General features: G+C 34.6%; 2 protein-coding genes across 2 annotated transcripts; both read right to left on the bottom strand.

Annotated features, from left to right (window-relative positions):
• Positions 1 to 1,301: 1,301 nt before the first annotated feature.
• Positions 1,302 to 7,873, bottom strand: LOC118766124 (protocadherin beta-15-like). The gene is made up of 5 exons (XM_036509399.1): positions 7,481 to 7,873; positions 3,567 to 4,441; positions 2,007 to 3,467; positions 1,715 to 1,859; positions 1,302 to 1,550 (listed from the first exon to the last, which is right to left on the bottom strand). Exons 2-5 carry the CDS (start codon positions 4,401 to 4,403, stop codon positions 1,471 to 1,473), a joined length of 2,523 nt encoding a protein of 840 aa, XP_036365292.1. The 5' UTR covers positions 4,404 to 4,441; positions 7,481 to 7,873; the 3' UTR covers positions 1,302 to 1,470.
• A 963-nt stretch (positions 7,874 to 8,836) lies between these two features.
• Positions 8,837 to 21,258, bottom strand: LOC118766091 (protocadherin beta-15-like). The gene is made up of 4 exons (XM_036509320.1): positions 20,831 to 21,258; positions 9,766 to 12,200; positions 9,161 to 9,305; positions 8,837 to 8,996 (listed from the first exon to the last, which is right to left on the bottom strand). The coding sequence occupies exons 2-4, from the start codon at positions 12,160 to 12,162 to the stop codon at positions 8,917 to 8,919; spliced, it is 2,622 nt and encodes an 873-aa protein (XP_036365213.1). The 5' UTR covers positions 12,163 to 12,200; positions 20,831 to 21,258; the 3' UTR covers positions 8,837 to 8,916.
• Between the last annotated feature and the right edge of the window lie 529 nt (positions 21,259 to 21,787).

The following is a 21,787-nucleotide window of genomic DNA, read 5'->3' as shown; positions in this document are numbered from 1 at the left end:
GCTAGATCTCTCGATCCTCCACTGTCCCAGTCCCTGTATATATACAACATGGCAGACATTTTAGATATTATCCTTTCCCTGTCTTTCATTAGAAACACAAATAATATAAATGTTATAATGAATATGAAAAGATAATAAAGAGAAAGAGAGAGAGACTTACCTGCATTGTTTAATCCTTCACTGTAGTTGTGTGTGATGGATGATGTGTATCCTGCTGTAGTGTTCCACTCCAACTGCTGCTGCTGCTGCTGTAGTGGTATTATAGTGGTACTGCTGCTGTTGTAGTAGTGTTCCTGTGTTACTGCAGCTGCTGCTGCTGTTCCTGTGTAACTGCTGATATAATAGTGTGACAGTTGCTGTATGTAGTGGGAGGTGAGATGTTAGCCAGATGCTGGTGTGTGCTAGTTACAACTCTATGTCCTCCACACACACACACACACACAATTGTGTGTATGATGAACAAAGAAAAAAGCTATCAGCCTCACTTTCAATATTGAAAGAAATATAGAAAATCTCTCTCATCCAATAGGAAATTACTGCAATGATGTCTGTGTCACACAAACACATCAAACAACAGAAGTCATATTAATGACACAAGCAGCATTACTTCTTCTATTTAATAAAAACACTACATTATATATTTAATGTTCGGAAATAAGATTTATATATACTTATATTTCTTAATATTTGATGGGTTATTATTAACTTGACTATAAGAATACATATTCGAGATTTCTATTAGAAACAAATTGATTTCATGGTAAGTCATCAAACATAATTATTTAAGAAGTTTACATGATTAGTCAAACTATAAACAAAGTAAATTAGGAGAAGCAAAACTATTTCCATTTTAAAAAGACACATGATATTCTGATATGTTTTATGTCATATTTCATAAAATATATAACATTTAAATCTTAATACTTAAAAAAACTATATAAATATGTCGGTAAGTTTAGTATATTAACAATATAGGTGACAACACTTTATTGAATGTTGTGGGAATCAACACTTATCCATTAATGCTGGTATTGATGAATAAAATTTAAAATACATTGAACATAAAACATAAAATGGTATGAACAAAAGACGAAATGCAAATAAAATAAAACAATGGTAAAAGTGAGTATGATAATGTTAAATGGTAGAATTCATATCAAACTAAAATTCTATAACTAAACTTCTGAGAATGACTCAGATTAAGTTGTGTATGTTTAGTGAAATGTATATACTACGACTGAGAGGAAAACAACTATTTTGTAATAATGAACGTTGGTAATGCAGAATAGGTTGTTCGTAGTGTTTCATGTATCAGTGCTGCAAATTAGGGGTCATAATAGATGCCACTGTAAAGCCCTTTATGTGTGATGTGTGAAAGAAACATAGAGTTGATATTTTTATATGAATATAAAGTATTGTATAAGATTTGGTGTGTGAGAGAATCATTTAACAATAGTCATGGAACATCTACTATGTTGGCTGTAGATACGTATCTTGTATTTGTTGTCCCTTTAGTATTGTGGCTGCCACTGGATTGTCATTGGTATATTCTGTAAAATATCAAATACACACACACAAATTACATTTCAATATAACAACTCCAATATATAAAGATAGAAACATTGATCTTGTATTACACTAAGCATAACATTATATATTGTCCTACAGTAATAAAGGCAATTACATTTATATGTTATGTTTTGATAAAAGTTACCTGGTTCTGCAGGTATCTCATCATATGGTTTAGTCTTGCCATTACTCTTGCTAGCTTCTCTGTCCTTTTGGGATGTTAAGGTGTCACTGTTGTAAGACATGATGGAACTGGTGCGACGTTCTTGACTATGGATTGAATCACATCTCTGTTGATTAGAACACAAAGTAGAGGGAATAATGTTAAATACAAGAAATGTTAACATTTGTAATCTAGAATGTTCCTGATAAAAGACAAGAAAGGCATGCTTTTAAAATGTGTAGAAATATTATTGCATTTCTTCAAATATATTTACCTGAGGCACAGGTGGAAGTCTCCTTTGTGTTGTTGAGAATTTCCATTCATCTGGTGTCTGTTCCATCTCCAGAAAAAACTGACTTTTAGATTTTATTGTCTGAAGATTTCGGTTAAATATCTCTTCTGCATTTCTCGTTATTGCAACAGGATTGTTAGTCTGATACAGTAATTGTCTCATCTCAGTCTGAGAGAGAAAGTTGGGATTCTCTGCTGTTGTGGGTGAGTTATTTGTGTGATTAATACATCTGAAAACACACAGTGTTATGGACACTACAATAGCCACAGATAGTATTACAGCTGCTGCTACAATGATAATTACCCAAGTCATATTCAGGTCGTGACCAGACTGGAATGGCACAGCAGTCAACATTGGAGATGTATCATTACTAACAAACAGTGTTAGTATGATAGCAGTTGTTGCTGATTGAACTGGAGTACCACCGTCTTTCACTATAAACTGCAGCTCATATGTTCCTGCATCATTTTGGTAAACTGCGCGAGAGAAAGATAACACACCAGTGTGTGAGTTCACTGTAAACAGGTTTTTATCATTGGATCTCAGTATTCCATATGTGAGGAAAGCATTGTTTCCAGTGTCTTTGTCAGATGCTTTCAGAATAGTGATGTCCTTCTTACTGTGTGGATGGTAGTGGACATCTAGATTGTAAGGGTCATTATTAGGAAACGTAAAATACGGAGCATTATCATTTTTATCTAGAATCTCAATAACAATATTGGCAGTGTCATTGAGAGAAGGTGTTCCATTATCTTTCACTAAAACCTTGAACTTATAGATGTCTTTCATTTCTCGATCTATTGATTGTGATGTAGAAACAAATCCATATTTTGTCAGTTGGAAAGGAATGTTATCATTGTTGTTATCATTGATGATAGAATATGTAAGTTGGCCTCCATCTCCAAGATCAGGGTCTGTAGCATTGATGAAGCCAATAGGGAAGTCAACTTTCTGGTTTTCATAGGTGAGGAATTGGAATGTCTCTTTGGTAAAATGTGGTTCTACATCATTGACATCAGTTACTTTGACAGAGAAATATTTTTTACTTTCTAGTTGAGGTGACCCCATGTCATGACACATAATAGATACTTTATAGTGGTCCCTTATTTCTCTGTCAAGATGACCCTTAACAATCATTTTATATTCTTTAGAATCTATTTTGGCAAGTTTAAATTTATCATGTTTTAAATCACAGATAACCTCACCATTAGGTCCACTATCAGTGTCAGTGACCATAACATAAGCTATAAAACTACCAATTTTACTTGCTTCTGAAACTGCTGCGGAACTCTCAGTTAAAGGAGATACAAAATCTATATTTATCAATGGTGCATTATTTTGGTTATTGACTACGTGAATCTGAACTGCTGCAACAGATTTTTTGGGTTGCTTGCCTCCATCTCTTGCTTCAATAAATAATTTATAAGACTGCTTTTTACTAAACTGAAAATTATCATGTAAAAATAAATCCCCAGTTTTCTTATTTAATACAAAATATTTCTGGATATTTCGAGATGTTTTATGGTTGAAATAATATGAAACCTTTCCATTTTGTCCAGAATCTTGATCTGTGGCTTTTAAAGAAAGAATTGGTAAATGTCTTTGATGTGAATTATTGATAGAAATGTTGTAAAGTTTCTGAGGAAATACAGGAATGTTATCATTGACATCTGTCACAAATATATGTACCTTGAGTGTAGCTGTTTTGGGTGGGTTCCCTCCATCTTTGGCTTCAAGGGTCAACATATATGAATCTTTTATTTCCCTGTCTAATTTGTCATCTAGAATTAGTTCAGGTATAAAAATACCATCACGTTTTGTGACAGAGAGAGAAAAGGGTTCTCTCTTTCTTTTCTCAATCATATATGTAATTTGTGAATTTTTTATGGAAATATCTTCATCAATGGCATTCAGAAGAGAGATTCTAGTTCCTTTACTATCACTTTCAGAAAATTCAATTTCAACTTCATTTTGTGGAAATTCTGGTGAATGGTCATTGATGTCTTCTATTAATATTTTTATTTTGAGAATTTTCATAAATGCTTCTTCTTTCCTCACTGCGACTTTAACTATTCTGGAACATTCCTTGTTGTATGTACACAGAGACTCAGCATCCAGTGTTTGAGTAGTGTATAGTTTTCCTGAGTTGGTGACATTAAATAAGTGAGAACCACTCTCGACTGTCCTTTGTAGTTGTGTAAATGTAATAAGAGTGTGTTGTTGATGTGTGAGAGGGTGTGATAAGTTGGAGTCAACAGCAATGTCTCCTATATAGGTGTGAGGTCTGCCTTCTTCTTTGACATGGTATGTAATATCTATGGACAGTACAAGGGTGATCAGTAAAGGTAGAAGACACAGTAGACCAATATATGCTGTCATGTCTGGAATTCTTCATCACATTTCAGCAGGAGAAATTGCTAGAAAAGACAACAAATATTTAAACATTAAGTACAATAAAATAAGTTCATTCGAAGTTATAATAAACATTATATAAATGATTATTGTTTGTATGTCTTTTCATGTGCTCTAAATAATTCAAAATGTTTCTTTTAATCTAACAAGCTAACTCACAATATATAGATGATGCCGCTTCTTTGGAAAAAGGCAGCAACCTTTCTGTGTTTAGAATTGCATTTAGAATATTTTGGCATGACAAGTTTCATAATTTACTATTCAGAGAGTACTTAGAAAGAGACAATGGCTTGATATTGATTTCAATTTATGGCACAAGGCTAGCAATTTTGGGGGAAGTGTTAATTTGCATACATTGACCCCAGTGCTCAACTGATATTTATTTGACTGACCCTGAAAGGATAAAAGGTAAATCAACCTCAGAATGTGAAGCTGGATGAAATGCCTCAAAGCATTTTACCTGATGTGCTGATGGCTCTGGCTGCTTGCTACTTACAATGGCTTACTATTAAAGTAACCAAGGATGTTGAGTAAACATCTGAGAGTCTTCAAGTTACACTGCGATACTTCATAACAAATGTTTAATTAAACTTGGATGTATAAGAATTTAATCCACACTGTAGCTGTATATTAAAATTTTAATTGATACCACTGTTAATGATTCTATTTCTGGTTGAAAGAATAAATGTAATGCAAAACACATCATTATATTTATAGAAGTGTGTGTAATACTTCTCTGTAGAAATATGAAGCCAAGCTCCATTCCTCAACACACACACACACACGCACACACACCAATATAAACACCTTCAGGCACACATATATATATTACAAGCAAGCAAAACAGTAAGAATCAAAATAATGATGTGTACCTTGATTGAACACACCCCTGTGACTCAGTTGTGAACAAGGTCTTTTGTTGTAAGATTCTATGTCCGAAAATGGCATGTCCCTATAAATAATGCCTGTAAATAACATAAATGCTCCAAGTGACAAGGGAGCATCAAAGACTTTTTAAGGATTCTATAGTGTTTTAATTACTATTTCAAGGTTCCAGAGTCCTTTATTTGAGTTCAGTCTAATAAGAAACAAAGCAAAACCCCCTTATATGTATTTCTGTATCATCACTTCTATTTATATGATATTCTCCTTCATCACTGTCTCTGTCTCTCTCATATTCCACCATACATCTCTCTCCGTCTTAGTTTTGCACTTTCTTCTCTCTCTCTCCCTTATATATGTTCTTGTTTCTTTTCTCTACCCTCTTTCTCCTCTATCTGCTACAATATACTGAGAGCTATGATTAATTTTTGTTGGATACCTTGTGAGCACATCTAGCAGTATTATAGATTCTGAGTTAAAGTCTACACAGAGGAGACATATGCCCTACAAGCTGCAATAAATGCAATCTATCTAAGAGAACAGTTACTTCAAAAAATCCCATACTCTGAAGAGATGTTGACTCTGAAAGCTGTAGCAAAGTAAAGCCATCCAGGAGAAAAATAACTCTGAGAAAACCTCACAGAAGGCAGAGGGGCAGCTTGGTCTTGACAGAAGCCTGTTTAGCAATGGTGGCATGATAAAATGCAGCTAGTACATACTGTGAAATGGATGATCATAGGAAGAGTATCCAGCCAACAGAACTATGTGAAAATTATGATGGTTGCCAATATTATATAAAACTTTCATTGCATAGATAGAACTAACACTTGTAATATTAATGTTATGCACAGTGACGGAGTCATTAGATGGAAACATCTGACCACAGGAGAAAAACTCCATAACTGTCTTCTATTGAATGCACACTTCCTTTTAAATACAGAACAGAAATTTCAAACAACAACCCAGCCCAAAATAGGAATCTTCTTCCTTTTCTTATCAGGCAAATCCCTCCAGGGCTGCCAACAGGAAGACTGAGATAATAAAAGGTAGGTCTGGAGAGATTGTAGAGATGCAGCCAGTCGATGTATATGTAGAAGAGGAGAGAGAAAGGTGAGCCTCAGTTAAACTTTTCAGAGGCAAAAGACATGTCTCTATTCTTCTGGATAGGTAACAACACTGGGTGGACGAAGTAAACATATTGGAGGTAGACAAAAGGATAGATAAAGAAACTGAGGCAGTCAGAGAAGATACCAGAACAATTACAATTAGACTTCTCATAGACAACATGACTGCAGCCATTATCTCTTCACTTAAACTGCAAACGAGAGGAACAGATGAACAACAGGATTGTTTCAATAAAACTCTCTTATGGATCATCATGATAACAAAATAAAAATAAGAAAAAAGTGGAAATTTTACCGGTGAGTGTGTTACATTATAAGGCACAAAAAAAAATGACCCTCCCCAAAATGAGTTTATATTTCACACAAAACATTTTGAATAAGAAAGCTAGACAAGATTATATTTATCATCCATTGTAATGATAATGAGGATGATGATGGTTATGAGGAACATTCTTTCCTTATTATGCACAAAGGAATACATAATGGATATATATATATATATATATATATTTATATATAAAGGATATTAGTGATTTGTAAGAAGTCATTAAAACTTTAGTGAATTATTATGGCAAAACATAAACAATATTGACATACATTATCAACACCCAGTATTATTGGCTATAATCAATGTTTTGACAGTTAAATAATACACACACATACACCACATATATATATGCATATATATATATATATATATATATCAATTTGGACTATATTAAGCCAATATATATAAGAGATATCACAGCAATATATATAGTTTCATATCTCTTCTATAATGTTATCTTATGTGATTTTGATATTAAAAGACGTAATGCAGTTTGAAGTAATTGTATTACAATGACTACTACAGATGTTGTTAATGGTGGAAGTCATGGCTAGATCTCTCGATCCTCCACTGTCCCAGTCCCTGTATATATACAACATGGCAGACATTTTAGATATTATCCTTACCCTGTCTTTCATTAAGAAACACAAATAATATAAATGTTATAATGAATATGAAAAGATAATAAAGAGAAAGAGGGGGAGACTTACCTGCATTGTTTAATCCTTCACTGTAGTTGTGTGTGATGGATGATGTGTATCCTGCTGTAGTGTTCCACTCCAACTGCTGCTGCTGCTGCTGTAGTGGTATTATAGTGGTACTGCTGCTGTTGTAGTAGTGTTCCTGTGTTACTGCAGCTGCTGCTGCTGTTCCTGTGTAACTGCTGATATAATAGTGTGACAGTTGCTGTATGTAGTGGGAGGTGAGATGTTAGCCAGATGCTGGTGTGTGCTAGTTACAACTCTATGTCCTCCACACACACACACACAATTGTGTGTATGATGAACAAAGAAAAAAGCTATCAGCCTCACTTTCAATATTGAAAGAAATATAGAAAATCTCTCTCATCCAATAGGAAATTACTGCAATGTTGTCTGTGTCACACAAACATATCAAATATGAGAAGTTGTGTTAAAATAAACAAGACTGATAATTTCCACAGAACATTATATATTTAGTTTTAATAATCAAACCATTTCATCTTTACATTCCTTTTAATTATTTTTGAAATAGAAATATCTTTTTATATTTAATGTTATAATTGGTAACTACAAAACTACAATCAGTCATAATATATTTTTTTTTTAAACAGTTCTGTATATTTTACTTGTTATCTATAAAGAAATGAATGTGACAAACCCATAGCTTTTGACATACAAAGTATAGAAGAATAAAGAGAAATATGTTAGAACATTGTGATTTTGAGGAAATGTATTTAATATTTAACCATTATCACCTCAATATCTCACCTATGTAAAAATCCTTTAGCAATATTTCTTATTCAAAATAGAATCATGGCTTATTAGTCATATTAATGTAAAGGTGAGGAATAAAATTAATTCTTACTTTTATTAAAATATTAATGTTTCCCTCTCAAAACTAACTTACTAAATGTTACAATGTAGTATAATGTAAAGCTATCTCAAATATTTTTGGTGATATTAGAAGAATCTATAGAATCGTATGGGCAAATTATATCATGAAAGGAACATTAAATAATGTGTAATTGTATTTTGCTGGTTAGCTCCAGGAGGTTTTTCTGTTATACAAATGAAAATTATAAATCTAAAAGGGAAAATTAACAATCAGAAGCTTAATTAATATAAGTGGAACTATAATAATTGTTTGTTTATGTAACAACATCTGACAATTCCTGACCAGGCTTTTTTATTTTTCATACTTTGTAGAGTAAAATGCAGTAACATTTAATGTTATATGAAGCCATAACAAACGAGTGGTGTCAACTGTTTTAAATAAGCCAATGATGGTTATACAGGACAATATTTGTACTATTTAGTGTTAATTAGGGCTCAATATCAATGACAATGAAAGCTTTATGAGTGGTAAATATCATATTAATGCTTTAAATCAATGTAAAATATTGGGTGTGTGAGAGAATCATTTAACAATAGTCATGGAACATCTACTATGTTGGCTGTAGATAGGTATCTTGTATTTGTTGTCCCTTTAGTATTGTGGCTGCCACTGGATTGTCATTGGTATATTCTGCAAAATATCAAATATACAAACACAAATTACATTTCAATATAACAACTCCAATGTATAAAGATAGAAACATAGATCTTATATTACACTAAGCATAACATTATATATTGTCCTACAGTAATAAAGGCAATTACATTTATATGTTATGTTTTGATAAAAGTTACCTGGTTCTGCAGGTATCTCATCATATGGTTTAGTCTTGCCATTACTCTTGCTAGCTTCTCTGTCCTTTTGGGATGTTAAGGTGTCACTGTTGTAAGACATGATGGAACTGGTACGACGTCCTTGACTATGGATTGAATCACATCTCTGGTGATTAGAAAACAGAGTGAAACATAATGTTAAATCAAAGAAACATTCGCATTTATATTCTAGAATGTTTCCAGTAAGACTCGAGGAAGGAATGCTGTTAAAATGTGCAGAAATAATGTAATTTTAAAGATCTACTAAGTTAATAGAAAGAACTTGGAGAAGTGATAAACAAAACGGAAAACTCATTTAATGAAGTATGTGAAAATTTTAGATCTATTATATTTACATACTAAGCAAATTAAAATATTTTGGAGTAAACAAAACAAAGATACTACTTTAATAAAATATTTGGAAATTTTAAATTTAAGACATCTGCAAAATGTAAAACTATCAAAAAGGGCACTGAGAAAATATAAAGAACATAACATGTAAATAAAACTAGATATTTAAAATATGTCTTCATGAATGTTATACAAAAATGCTATCAAACAATAGAATTGTTTAAAATAATATTTACCTGAGGCACAGGTGGAAGTCTCCTTTGTGTTGTTGAGAATTTCCATTCATCTGGTGTCTGTTCCATCTCCAGAAAAAACTGACTTTTAGATTTTATTGTCTGAAGATTTCGGTTAAATATCTCTTCTGCATTTCTCGTTATTGCAACAGGATTGTTGGTCTGATACAGTAATTGTCTCATCTCAGTCTGAGAGAGAAAGTTGGGATTCTCTGCTGTTGTGGGTGAGTTATTTGTGTGATTAATACATCTGAAAACACACAGTGTTATGGACACTACAATAGCCACAGATAGTATTACAGCTGCTGCTACAATGATAATTACCCAAGTCATATTCAGGTCGTGACCAGACTGGAATGGCACAGCAGTCAACATTGGAGATGTATCATTACTAACAAACAGTGTTAGTATTATAGCAGTTGTTGCTGATTGAACTGGAGTACCACCGTCTTTCACTATAAACTGCAGCTCATATGTTCCTGCATCATTTTGGTAAACTGTGCGAGAGAAAGATAACACACCAGTGTGTGAGTTCACTGTAAACAGGTTTTTATCATTGGATCTCAGTATTCCATATGTGAGGAAAGCATTGTTTCCAGTGTCTTTGTCAGATGCTCTCAGAATTGTGATGTCCTTCTTACTGTGTGGATGGTAGTGGACATCGAGATTGTATGGGTCATTATTAGGAAACGTAAAATACGGAGCATTATCATTTTTATCTAGAATCTCAATAACAATATTGGCAGTGTCATTGAGAGAAGGTGTTCCATTATCTTTCACTAAAACCTTGAACTTATAGATGTCTTTCATTTCTCGATCTATTGGTTGTGATGTAGAAATAAATCCATATTTTGTCAGTTGGAAAGGAATGTTATCATTGTTGTTATCATTGATGATAGAATATGTAAGTTGGCCTCCATCTCCAAGATCAGGGTCTGTAGCATTGATGAAGCCAATAGGGAAGTCAACTTTCTGGTTTTCATAGGTGAGGAATTGGAATGTCTCTTTGGTAAAATGTGGTTCTACATCATTGACATCAGTTACTTTGACAGAGAAATATTTTTTACTTTCTAGTTGAGGTGACCCCATGTCATGACACACAATAGATACTTTATAGTGGTCCCTTATTTCTCTGTCAAGATGGCCCTTAATAATTATCTTATATTCTTTAGAATCTATTTTGGCAAGTTTAAATTTATCATGTTTTAAATCACAGATAACCTCACCATTAGGTCCACTATCATTGTCAGTGACCATAACATAAGCTATAAAACTATCTACTTCACTGTCTTCTGAAACTGCAGTGGAACTCTCTGTTAAAGGAGACACAAAATCTATATTTATCAACGGAACATTGTTTTGGTTATTAATTACATAAATGTGAATTCTGGCTACCGACGTTAGAGGTGGATTCCCACCATCTCTTGCTTCTATAAATAAAGACTGCATCTTACTAAAGTAAAAATTATCATGTAAAAATAAATCTCCAGTTTTCTTATCCAATACAAAATATTTCTGGATATTTTGAGATGTTTTATGGTTGAAATGGTAAGAAATCTTTCCATTGTCTCCAGAATCTTGATCTGTGGCTTTTAAAGTAAGAATTGGTAAATGTCTTTGATGTGAATTATTTATAGAGATATTATAGAGTTTCTGTGAAAATACAGGTGTGTTATCATTAACATCTGTCACAGATATGCGTACCTTGAGTGTACCTGTTCTGGGAGGGTTCCCACCATCTTTAGCCTCTAAGGTCAATATATACAAATCTTTTACTTCCCTGTCTAATTTGTCTTCTAAAGTCAGTTCAGGTGTAAAAACACCATCATTATCTTTTGCCATATACAAAGAAAATGGTTCTCTTTTATGATATTTTATGTTATATGAAATTTGGGAATTCATGATGGTAATATCTCTGTCTATAGCATATGGAATTTTTTTCTGATTTCCTTTCAGACTATCTTCTGCAAACTTGATACCTATTTCATCATCCGTAAATTCTGGAGAATAGTCATTGATGTCTTCTATTATTATTTTCACCTTCAAAATCTTCATGAAAGTTTTTCCTTTCCTCACTGCTACTTTAACTATTCTGGAACATTCCTTGTTGTATGTACACAGAGACTCAGCATCCAGTGTTTGAGTAGTGTATAGTTTTCCTGAGTTGGTGACATTAAATAAGTGAGAACCACTCTCGACTGTCCTTTGTAGTTGTGTAAGTGTAATGAGAGCGCGTTGCTCATGTTTGAGAGGGTGTGATAAGTTGGAGTCAACAGCAATGTCTCCTATATAGGTGTGAGGTCTGTCTTCTTCCTTGACGTGGTAGGTGATGTCTACAGACATTACAACAGACTGTTTTATATATAGCAAACACACCAAGTAAAAAACGTTTTCATTCATGATTGCAACTCTTCATTCTTCATTATTATTGAATATTTCTACAAATATAATAGAAATTATTTAATACCAGCTTAAAGAAAAAATTTGACATGAAAGTTCATCAAATATAAACCTTGGAGTACTATACAATAGAAATATATTTGAAAATTGTGAAAGAAAGTCATTAAAAGTAAGTTTTTATGTGTTCCTGTTAGTGTGAAGAAATAGTCCGGATTTACATTAGAGTTATCTCCCCTAGACGTTGTAAACAATACTCATCTGAAGCGTTCTTTCAAAAATTTTATACATCATCCTGCTCAACGTCGTTTAACGTCCGCTTTCCATGCTGGCATGGGTTGGACAGTTTGATCTGGCAAAAGTTTCTACAGCTGGATGCCCTTCCTAATGCTAACTACTCCAAGAGTGTAGTGCGTGCTTTTTATGTGCTACCGGCACGAGGGCCAGTCTGACAACGACCATGCTTGAATGGTGCTTTTTATGTACCACCAGCACAGAACCAGTTAGGCAGCACTGGCATCGAACACGCTCGAATGGTGCTCTTTACGTACCACCAGCACGAGTGCCACTCAGGTGGTACTGGCATCGGGCACGACAATGACTTCACTTGACTCAACAGGTCTTCGAAAGCACCATTTATTGCCCAGTAATTGAAGGGTATTCTTAAATGGGCCGATTGTGCTGCACTGGCATAGGCAACGTTATGGTCTCACTTGGCTTGCCAGGTCTTCTCAAGCACAGCATATCTCCAAAGGTCTCGGTCACTCATCATTGCCTCCTTGAGTTCCAATGTTCAAAGGTTGTACTTCACCACCTCATCCCACGTCTTCCTGGGTTTACCACTTCCACAGGTTTTCTCTACTGCTAGGATGTGACACTTTTTCACACAGCTGTCTTCATCCATATGCAGCACATGACCATACCAGCACATTCGTCTCTCTTGCACACCACATTTGATGTTTCTTATGTCCAATTTTTCTCTCAGGGCGATACACTCTGTCGTGTATACACACTGACGTTACACATCCAGCAGAGCATACTAAGTTAATTTCTTGCAAGCTTATGCATGTCCTCAGCAGTCATAGCCCATGTTTGACTGCTGTGTAGCATGGCTGTTCACACACATGCACCATAGAGTCTACCCTTTACTCTGAGCAAGAGAGGCCCTTTGTTACCAGCAGAGGTAGGAGTTCTCTGAACTTTGCCCAGATTATTCTTATTGTCGCAGCTACACTCTCAGAGCATCCAGCCCTGCAACTGACTTGACCACCTAGATAATGGAAGCTATCAACTACTTCTAGTTTTTCCCCCTAGCAAGTGACAGAAGCTGTTTTCTGAACATCTTCAGTGTTTGTTGCCCCTGAGCATTTGCCACACAAAAACTATCTTCTCAGTTAGCCTTCTTTTGATATTGCTGCCCCTCTTATGTGTCCATAGCTTACACCAGGTACATCTTATGGAGTTTCTACCTATGCCTTTTCTATAAATCAAGCAGGGCCATCTACCTGGAGGGATTTGTGATTTGTCTGCCTTCCTACTTATTAAGACTTTGGTTTTTGCTAGATTGACTCTAAGGCCCTTCGATTCTAGACCTTACTTCCACACATGAAACTTCTCTAGTTCTGATAGTGACTCAGCTATTAGAGCAAGGTCATCAACACAGAGAAACTCCCAGAGGCAGCCTGTATTGAATTTCTCTGTTATTGCCTGGAGGGCTATGATAAATAAGAGAGGGCTGAGGATTGATTTTTGGTGGACCCCTACTCCTACATGGAATTCTTCAATATACTTGTTGCCAACCCTCACCTTATTGTCAGCACCCCTGTACATGGCTTGTACAGCTCTCACTAACCACTCATCCATCTCTAGTTTTTGCACTGACCACCAGATAAGGGATCGGGGGACACTGTCAAAGGCTTTCTCCATGTCAACAAAAGCCAAGTACAGAGGTTTATCTTTGGCTAGGTATTTCCCCTGCAGCTATCTTACCAGAAATATAGCATAAGTGGTACTTTTCCCTGGCACAAACCCAAACTGCATTTCATCTAAACTAACTCTCACCCTATGTCCCTTTCTGTAACTTTCATTACCTGAACCAACGACTTGATACCTCTAATTATTTGTATCCAATGCATCGCATTTACCTTTGTAGCAGTTGACTATGGTGCTGCTACACCAGCCATTGTGTATGACTCCTTCATGTATCACCTGACTAACTATACGACTGACTAGACTATAGCCAACACTGCCAGATATTTTAAGCATCTCTGTGGTGATTCCTGATGGGCTGGGGGCATTCCCTATCTTCATACCCTTAATTGCTTTATCTACCAAGGTACTGTCAATTTGGATAGCTGGTCCCTCTGTTTGGTTGACAATTGATAGACTCTTTTTCCCATTCATTCTCTTCATTTAGCAACCTTTCATAGTGGCATCTCCAAGTCTCTCCTATGACATCATGATTCTCTCTCAAAACAGTCTTGCAACACTAAACACTTCAAGTCTTTGGTCTTCATGATGCAGAATTTTTTATCTGTTTTCCCTCTGGCTAAGTAAACCTATCTCCTAGCTTTCCTTCTGGCAATCTGATACAATACATTAATGAGATGCAAAATTGTTTAACTAATTCATAAACAGAGTTCCATGGATGTAGAAAAGGCAAACAGTGAAGGTGATGAAATGAATATCATTCTTTTACACCTGATTGTAATTAACATAAAAAAATCAACAGAAGGGATATACATATAGCCAAAAATGGCTGATATACTGATGAAGTGGGAATTAAAAAGAAATAATGAGTCTTTTCTTATTAGAACTAACTAATAATGACAACTGTTTGTATCATAGGCACAAGGCAAAATATTTATGGAGAGAAAGTATATAACGGCAGTGCATCAGCATGGCCACAGCTCTGAGCTGAAACTAGAGAGAAAAAAAAAATAGGTGGATTATATCAAGTCTTAGTGGATGACGGGTGCTGTTTTACTGGCCCCACCCCCACCCCACAGGGATGAAAAACAATCTGGCCTGAGCAGGAGTTGAATTCAGAATATTTGCCATACACCAACAAGAATATTCCCTTCTACTAAAGGCATGAAAGCAAAAATTTCGTGGGAGGGGGTGGGGTAGTCGACTACATCGATCTCAGTGCTTGACTACCTATTTTATCAACACTGGAAGAGTGAAAGACAAAATCAATCGTCAGCCTCAGTGGAATCTGAAATCTGAATGCAAATCCAGAAATGCCATGAAGTACTTTGTCCAGTGTGCTAACAAATCTGACACTTGCCTGCCTTCATTATCATCATCGTCATAATAATAGTTTCAAATTTTGGCACAAGGCCAGCAATTTTAAGGCTAGGGTTTAGTCAAGAATATTGACCCCCAGTAAATGACAGATACTTTTATTTTATTGACTCTGAAAGAAGAAAAAACAGATTTAACCTCAATGGGTTTTTAATTAAGAACATAAAAACCCGGAAGAAATGCGAATAAGCATTTTGTGAGACACACAAATGATTTTGTCAGCTCACCACCCGATTAATTACAGTAATAATTGATTTTCTTTATTACCTACAAATAGTTGACAGACAAGATTAAGGAAGGGACAGGACAACACATTGTCAGGTGACATAGATACTGTATAAGGTAAACAACATAAGCAAAAAATATACAATTCAAAGACCTGCTTTTAGAAACACTTCAAACAGCATGGGTCACTCTGAAAACAAAAGCAAAGCACCTTTACCCAGCTGTCCTCTAGTCCACAGGTGCATACTCAAAGCAGACCTGTTCCCTCAGACCATACTCATCACTCACATCCATCTTTCAACAAATTTCCTGGAGGGGCAACACTTCTCTCTCAACACTCATTTTCTTTTTCAAGTGAAACTTGAAAATGTTGATGAGGACTTGGCAAAAAGGGGAAGGTGTTGGTCTTCAGCCATTTCAGTCAGACCACCTGATCATGGAACTAACATGTGATGGCACTTCCATGTCTGTGGAAATTATCTCAAAGCAGCAATGTGCTCACCTACGGGTGGCATTGTCAGACCAGGCATTTCTGAGAGTTATTCATGGAACTTGTCCTGAAAGTCCTCCAGAAGAGATCTGCCAATTGATTTTCACTGATGCTCAGAATTTTCTCAAGTACATTGTCCCTTTTGGCCTCTGCTAATCCTTTATAGAATGCCAATATAGAACTTCCATCTACAGGCTTGGTTCAGTGGTCAAAGAGATGAGCTGGGCTAAAATGTATCTGACAAAAAGTATTACACCTTTTTGCTTTTAATTAAGGAATTGCAGGAGATATTACAACCTCAGTGCATGCTTGGACAATGGATAAAGGAAAAATTACAAAGGAGTAACAGAATAAAGGGGCCCCATAAGGAATATCACAAAATCTATTGCAGAAAAAAATGGCATTGAAAACAACAGTACACAAAAGGAATGAAATGAGACACATCAATAAGGGGTGCACAGCTACCTAGGGCCAATTACCTAACATTATAGACCGAGAATTACCTTAAATAGAAAGAGTTAGTACTTACTCCATGCTGGTCTCTCTAGCATAAAAGCACATGCTGAAAAGAGACCCTCTCTAACCTCTCAGCATTTTAAGAAGAAACACTAGATGTTTCTTAAACCATAAATTACAAAAGTATTAATAAGAGTGAGAAATCTCTTCTGACAAAAACATTGTCTAAATCATAGTGGGAAAATAGTCAAAATAGAAAGATATCAGCCTGAAAATAAAAAACAGTACCAATGATAATTAAAATACTAGGTTTGTTTAAAATGGACAAAAATATACAAGTCACACCATGGCTTACAACATTACACACAGTTCACAAGGTAACTTTGTGTAGCACTTTCTACATCCTACACAAATACTTTGAATCCTATAGCACAACTTATACAGTACACCAGCACATATACAATACAATAAGTACAAAATATAATAACACAAGATTCATAGTCTATAGAATCAACACCAAATAACACAATGTAATACTAAACACCATCATTACTCAATGAAATTAAAGATACTCCTAAATAACTGAAAATCAACAATGCAATGTTGGAAAACTGTGGGCTCTTATTGACATAGAATTACTGATAGAGCAACTTGTACAACTAATACTACAATAAAGGTCTATGGCACTCAAAAATAGATAGTTGAAGATAAAGATTCTGAAATAACCAAAAGTAAATATTTTGCCAAACAAAACAATGAGGGAAAGTTCATAAAACAATGAAAAACTATTTCATTCTTCCCTTAAATTTAGTTTCTACCAGAATGAATATGTACATGTCAACAGAGCACTACTTGGCTGACATGTTGTACAAATATTTGATGTTTACTCTCAGGTTTGTGGAAAAATCATTGAAGCTGAAGCACTCTGCAGGACTGAAGACACGTGTTCCCATTCTTACAGCAACAGATTGGAACTATCTTCATGCTTCCAGGAACACTTTATGTACATACTATATATGCTATATCAAAACAGGAGATTAAGAAGAAAAAAAATGTTGGTTTCCAATATTCTGTTTTGATATGTAATTACTCAGTGAAAAATATTTCCCAGTATTTTCAACTCTTATGCATATCTCACACAAATATAGCATCCAGATATAACTTTGAAATACTGAAATAAGCAAATGTGTTTCAAGAGGACACACTTTGGATTATAACTCTCTCTCCTCATACCATACCTGGTACATACAATTGTATAACACCAACAACTCACTCTATACAACTGAAACTTATTACTGCCATACAAACAACTAGCACACAGACACACATACACACACTACACAACAAAAAACACAATCACCACTCAACAAAATAATACAATTCACGCAGCACATATTCTACACAAGAGAAAAGCACAATCATTGGTCCACATCCTTAAAGGACAATGCTGCACACACCTTGGGAATACTGGAGGTATCCTTGGTGACAAGACAATGTCACTAGCACTGATGCCATGATAAAATGCACCCAGAATATTGGTTGGCAAAATAGAAAGGACATTCAATCTTATAAAACATGCCAGAAATGGAATGCATGAGTGAGACAAGAGGAATGGTCTCTGATCTGAAACAGGATTTGACTAAGTCTGTGACAAGCCATCCAAACCATGCTAGCAATGGGAGGCTGACAAAAATGAAGATGATATAAGTATGTGTGTGTGTGTTTATATGGGTATGTGTTTGTTTATGTCTACCAATATGTTTACCCTGGTCTAAAATCTAGTGGTGTTTATGTTGTGACTCTATGTCCAGTGAGATAAAGGTTTGATAGAAATGATGGCTGAAATTAACATAAGAATACAAAATAGCAACACTCTAATATCAGAGACAATATTCTTTTTTACTCTAAGCACAAGGCCCGAAATCTTGGGGAAGGGGGCCAGTTAATTAGATCATCCCCAGTACACAACTGGTACTTAATTTATTGACCCCAAAAGGATGAGAGGCAAAGTTGACCTCAGCAGAATTTGAACTCAGAAGACAGACAAATATCAGAGACAATAAAAAAAAGAGAAAAGGATTGAATAAATAATAAAGGAAAATGAAATCTAATTTCTGAACAGCCAAATAATTGCAATAACATAGACTTTCTAGCATTCTTACTGACATATTTGCATCAGTATGTTGGCACTGAACAATTAGTGATTACTACATACATAAAATGAAAACTTTTAATATAATATAATGGAACATTAAACATGTAACATTAATGTTGATGCTAATGTGAGTTTCTGGTGAAGTATGATGTTTATTAGAGACTTTAAATTCAAGAGTTTTAAATAGCAATGCATGTGCATAAATAGTGAAGTTATGGACATGTAGACATGTATTCAAAATAAATAGGTATTGCAGAGGTGGATTTCTAGTAGAGACTAGAAGATATATAATTAATGATATGAGAGACTAGCTAATGAAATGTCAGATACATACAGCAATCTACCAAAAATGCATTACAATTGAACTGCAGGAGTGGTTGTGTGGTAAGTAGCTTGCTTACCAACCATATGGTTCTGGGTTCAGTCCCACTGTGTGGCACCTTGGGCAAGTGTTTTCTACTATAGCCTTGGGACAACCAAAGCCTTATGAGTAGATTTGATAGACAGAAACTGAAAGAAGCCTGTCGTATATAGATGTGTGTGTGTGTGTGTGTTTGTGTGACTGTGCTTGTCCCCCCACCATTGCCTGACAACCAATGCTGGAGTGTTGATGTCTCCATAACTTAGCAGTTCGGCAAAAGGGACGATAGAATAAGTACCAGGCTTACAAAGAATAAGTCCTGGGTCGATTTGTTTGACTTAATACAGTGCTCCAGCATGGTCGCAGTCAAATGACTGAAACAAATAAAGAGGAAAAGGAATGCAGTAATAATCAATGAACAATTCACAAATCTTTCTCACAGATTAATCTATCAATAATTTTACAATTTTCCTCGTATTTCGTTTTGAAATTTTAGTTTGTGTTTCTGTTTGTAAGGAAGGACATGAAGGCCATTGATGGAATACATTTTCACAAGTGAAATATATTACATTAATGTAAGCATTGTTTCGTTGCTGCAAATGAGGTCTTTGGATTATCTTGGCCTACATTCTGACCATAATATGAATCAAATCTTTAATTGCTTTCTTTAAATGAAATTAAGACTTTTAGAGTTAAAATAAATATTAGAATGCTTCCAAATTAAAGGAGACAGTTTCAAATGAAAGATGTGAACTGAACTACAAGAAACTTTTATTTTACAACAGATTAGTAGAAAACAAATAATAGTTCCAATAAAAAATAAATACTGAAAGATTCAACAATTAATAGGAAAAGAGAAGGTTCTTGCAAACCAATATACAGCAGAAAGTCTGCCAAAATTCTTATGAGATAAAAATATAGCACAGAAAATTTGACATTAAACATTCATCTTAATTCTATTTCAAATTGTTATTTCCGGGTTAATTTCTATCATCTTCCACCATCTTGGATGTAAATCTCCACACAATGTTTCTTTAATAGTTAAATGTGGTAAAATAAGATGCTTCATATTCTTATTATTATTGTAAATATCTAATCATGTAAATCTTTTTAAGAGAGATTATCTTTATTAAAGAAGTGTTATAATCCAAACACACTGAAACGAATTCATAAAACTCAACTCTATATTATTGGCAGATCAATAAATGTTTTACAACATGTAATGAAACACACTTCTCTTATTTAAAGTATATTACACCAATACTATTTACGAAAATGTTTAAAAGAATATTTAGAAGACAGTATGGAATTAATTGAAGGTAAATTCTCTGGTTGTGGACAGATTCATATGGTTATTTTACAAATAAAGGTGTATATATTATGTGTGTGTTTTAAAAATAAGGGGACAAACTACTACTACTACCACCACCACCACTACTACTACTACTACCACCAATGTTGCTAATGTTAATGGTGGAAGTGATGGCTTGATCTCTCTATCCTCCACTGTCCCAGTCCCTGTGTGTGTGTGTGTGTGTATATATATATATAAATATATACACACACACACAACATGGTGGACATTTTAGATTGTAGCATTACCCTGTCGTACATTAGAAACACATACAATATAATTATAAAGGATATGAAAAGATGAGAAAGCGAGAGAGAGACTTACCTGCATTGTTTAATCCTTCACTGTAGTTGTGTGTGATGGATGATGTGTATCCTGCTGTAGTGTTCCACTCCAACTGCTGCTGCTGTAGTGGTATTATAGTGGTACTGCTGCTGTTGTAGTAGTGTTCCTGTGTTACTGCAGCTGCTGCTGCTGTTCCTGTGTAACTGCTGATATAATAGTGTGACAGTTGCTGTATGTAGTGGGAGGTGAGATGTTAGCCAGATGCTGGTGTGTGCTAGTTACAACTCTATGTCCTCCACACACACACACACAATTGTGTGTATGATGAACAAAGAAAAAAGCTATCAGCCTCACTTTCAATATTGAAAGAAATATAGAAAATCTCTCTCATCCAATAGGAAATTACTGCAATGTTGTCTGTGTCACACAAACACATCAAATAAGAGAATTGATGTTAAACAGAGGCTGTTTGATGAATTATGTGCAATTATCATTCATATATTTTATAGATAGTGTGATTAATCGAGGAGTATCCTATTTAGTTCTGTTATTACTTATTTTTTAATATTAAACAGATTATAGTATATCCTAGCAATAAAAAGATCCTTGTAACAACAAAAAATTCAATGTTAGTTAAAGAAATAGACATCGTTGCTACAAACGTGGCAAAAAGAAATCTAAACAACAGCTATTAGGTGACAACAGTAAATGTAAATTAAGCAAAATGCTGCATAAAAATTGTATTTTATTATTTATATGAAATATTCATATAGCTACATTTTAATGGACAAACTAAAAGTGTTTAGTGTAGGAATGTATTTAATTTGGGGAGTATTCTTAAGATTTACTAAATCGAAATTCAACACTAGATCTGATAATATTTCATTTAAATTTCACTTTACTTCAAATTATGCTAAATTTATTGTTACTCTCCTCTCAGATGGTGTGGATACTACAAGATATGTCAACATTCTGCAGAACCTCCAGATTAAGATC

The sequence above is a fragment of the Octopus sinensis genome, linkage group LG14, assembly GCF_006345805.1.
Source record: "Octopus sinensis linkage group LG14, ASM634580v1, whole genome shotgun sequence".
NCBI lineage: Eukaryota > Metazoa > Mollusca > Cephalopoda > Octopoda > Octopodidae > Octopus > Octopus sinensis.
This window is presented reverse-complemented; position numbering and strand designations above follow the sequence as displayed.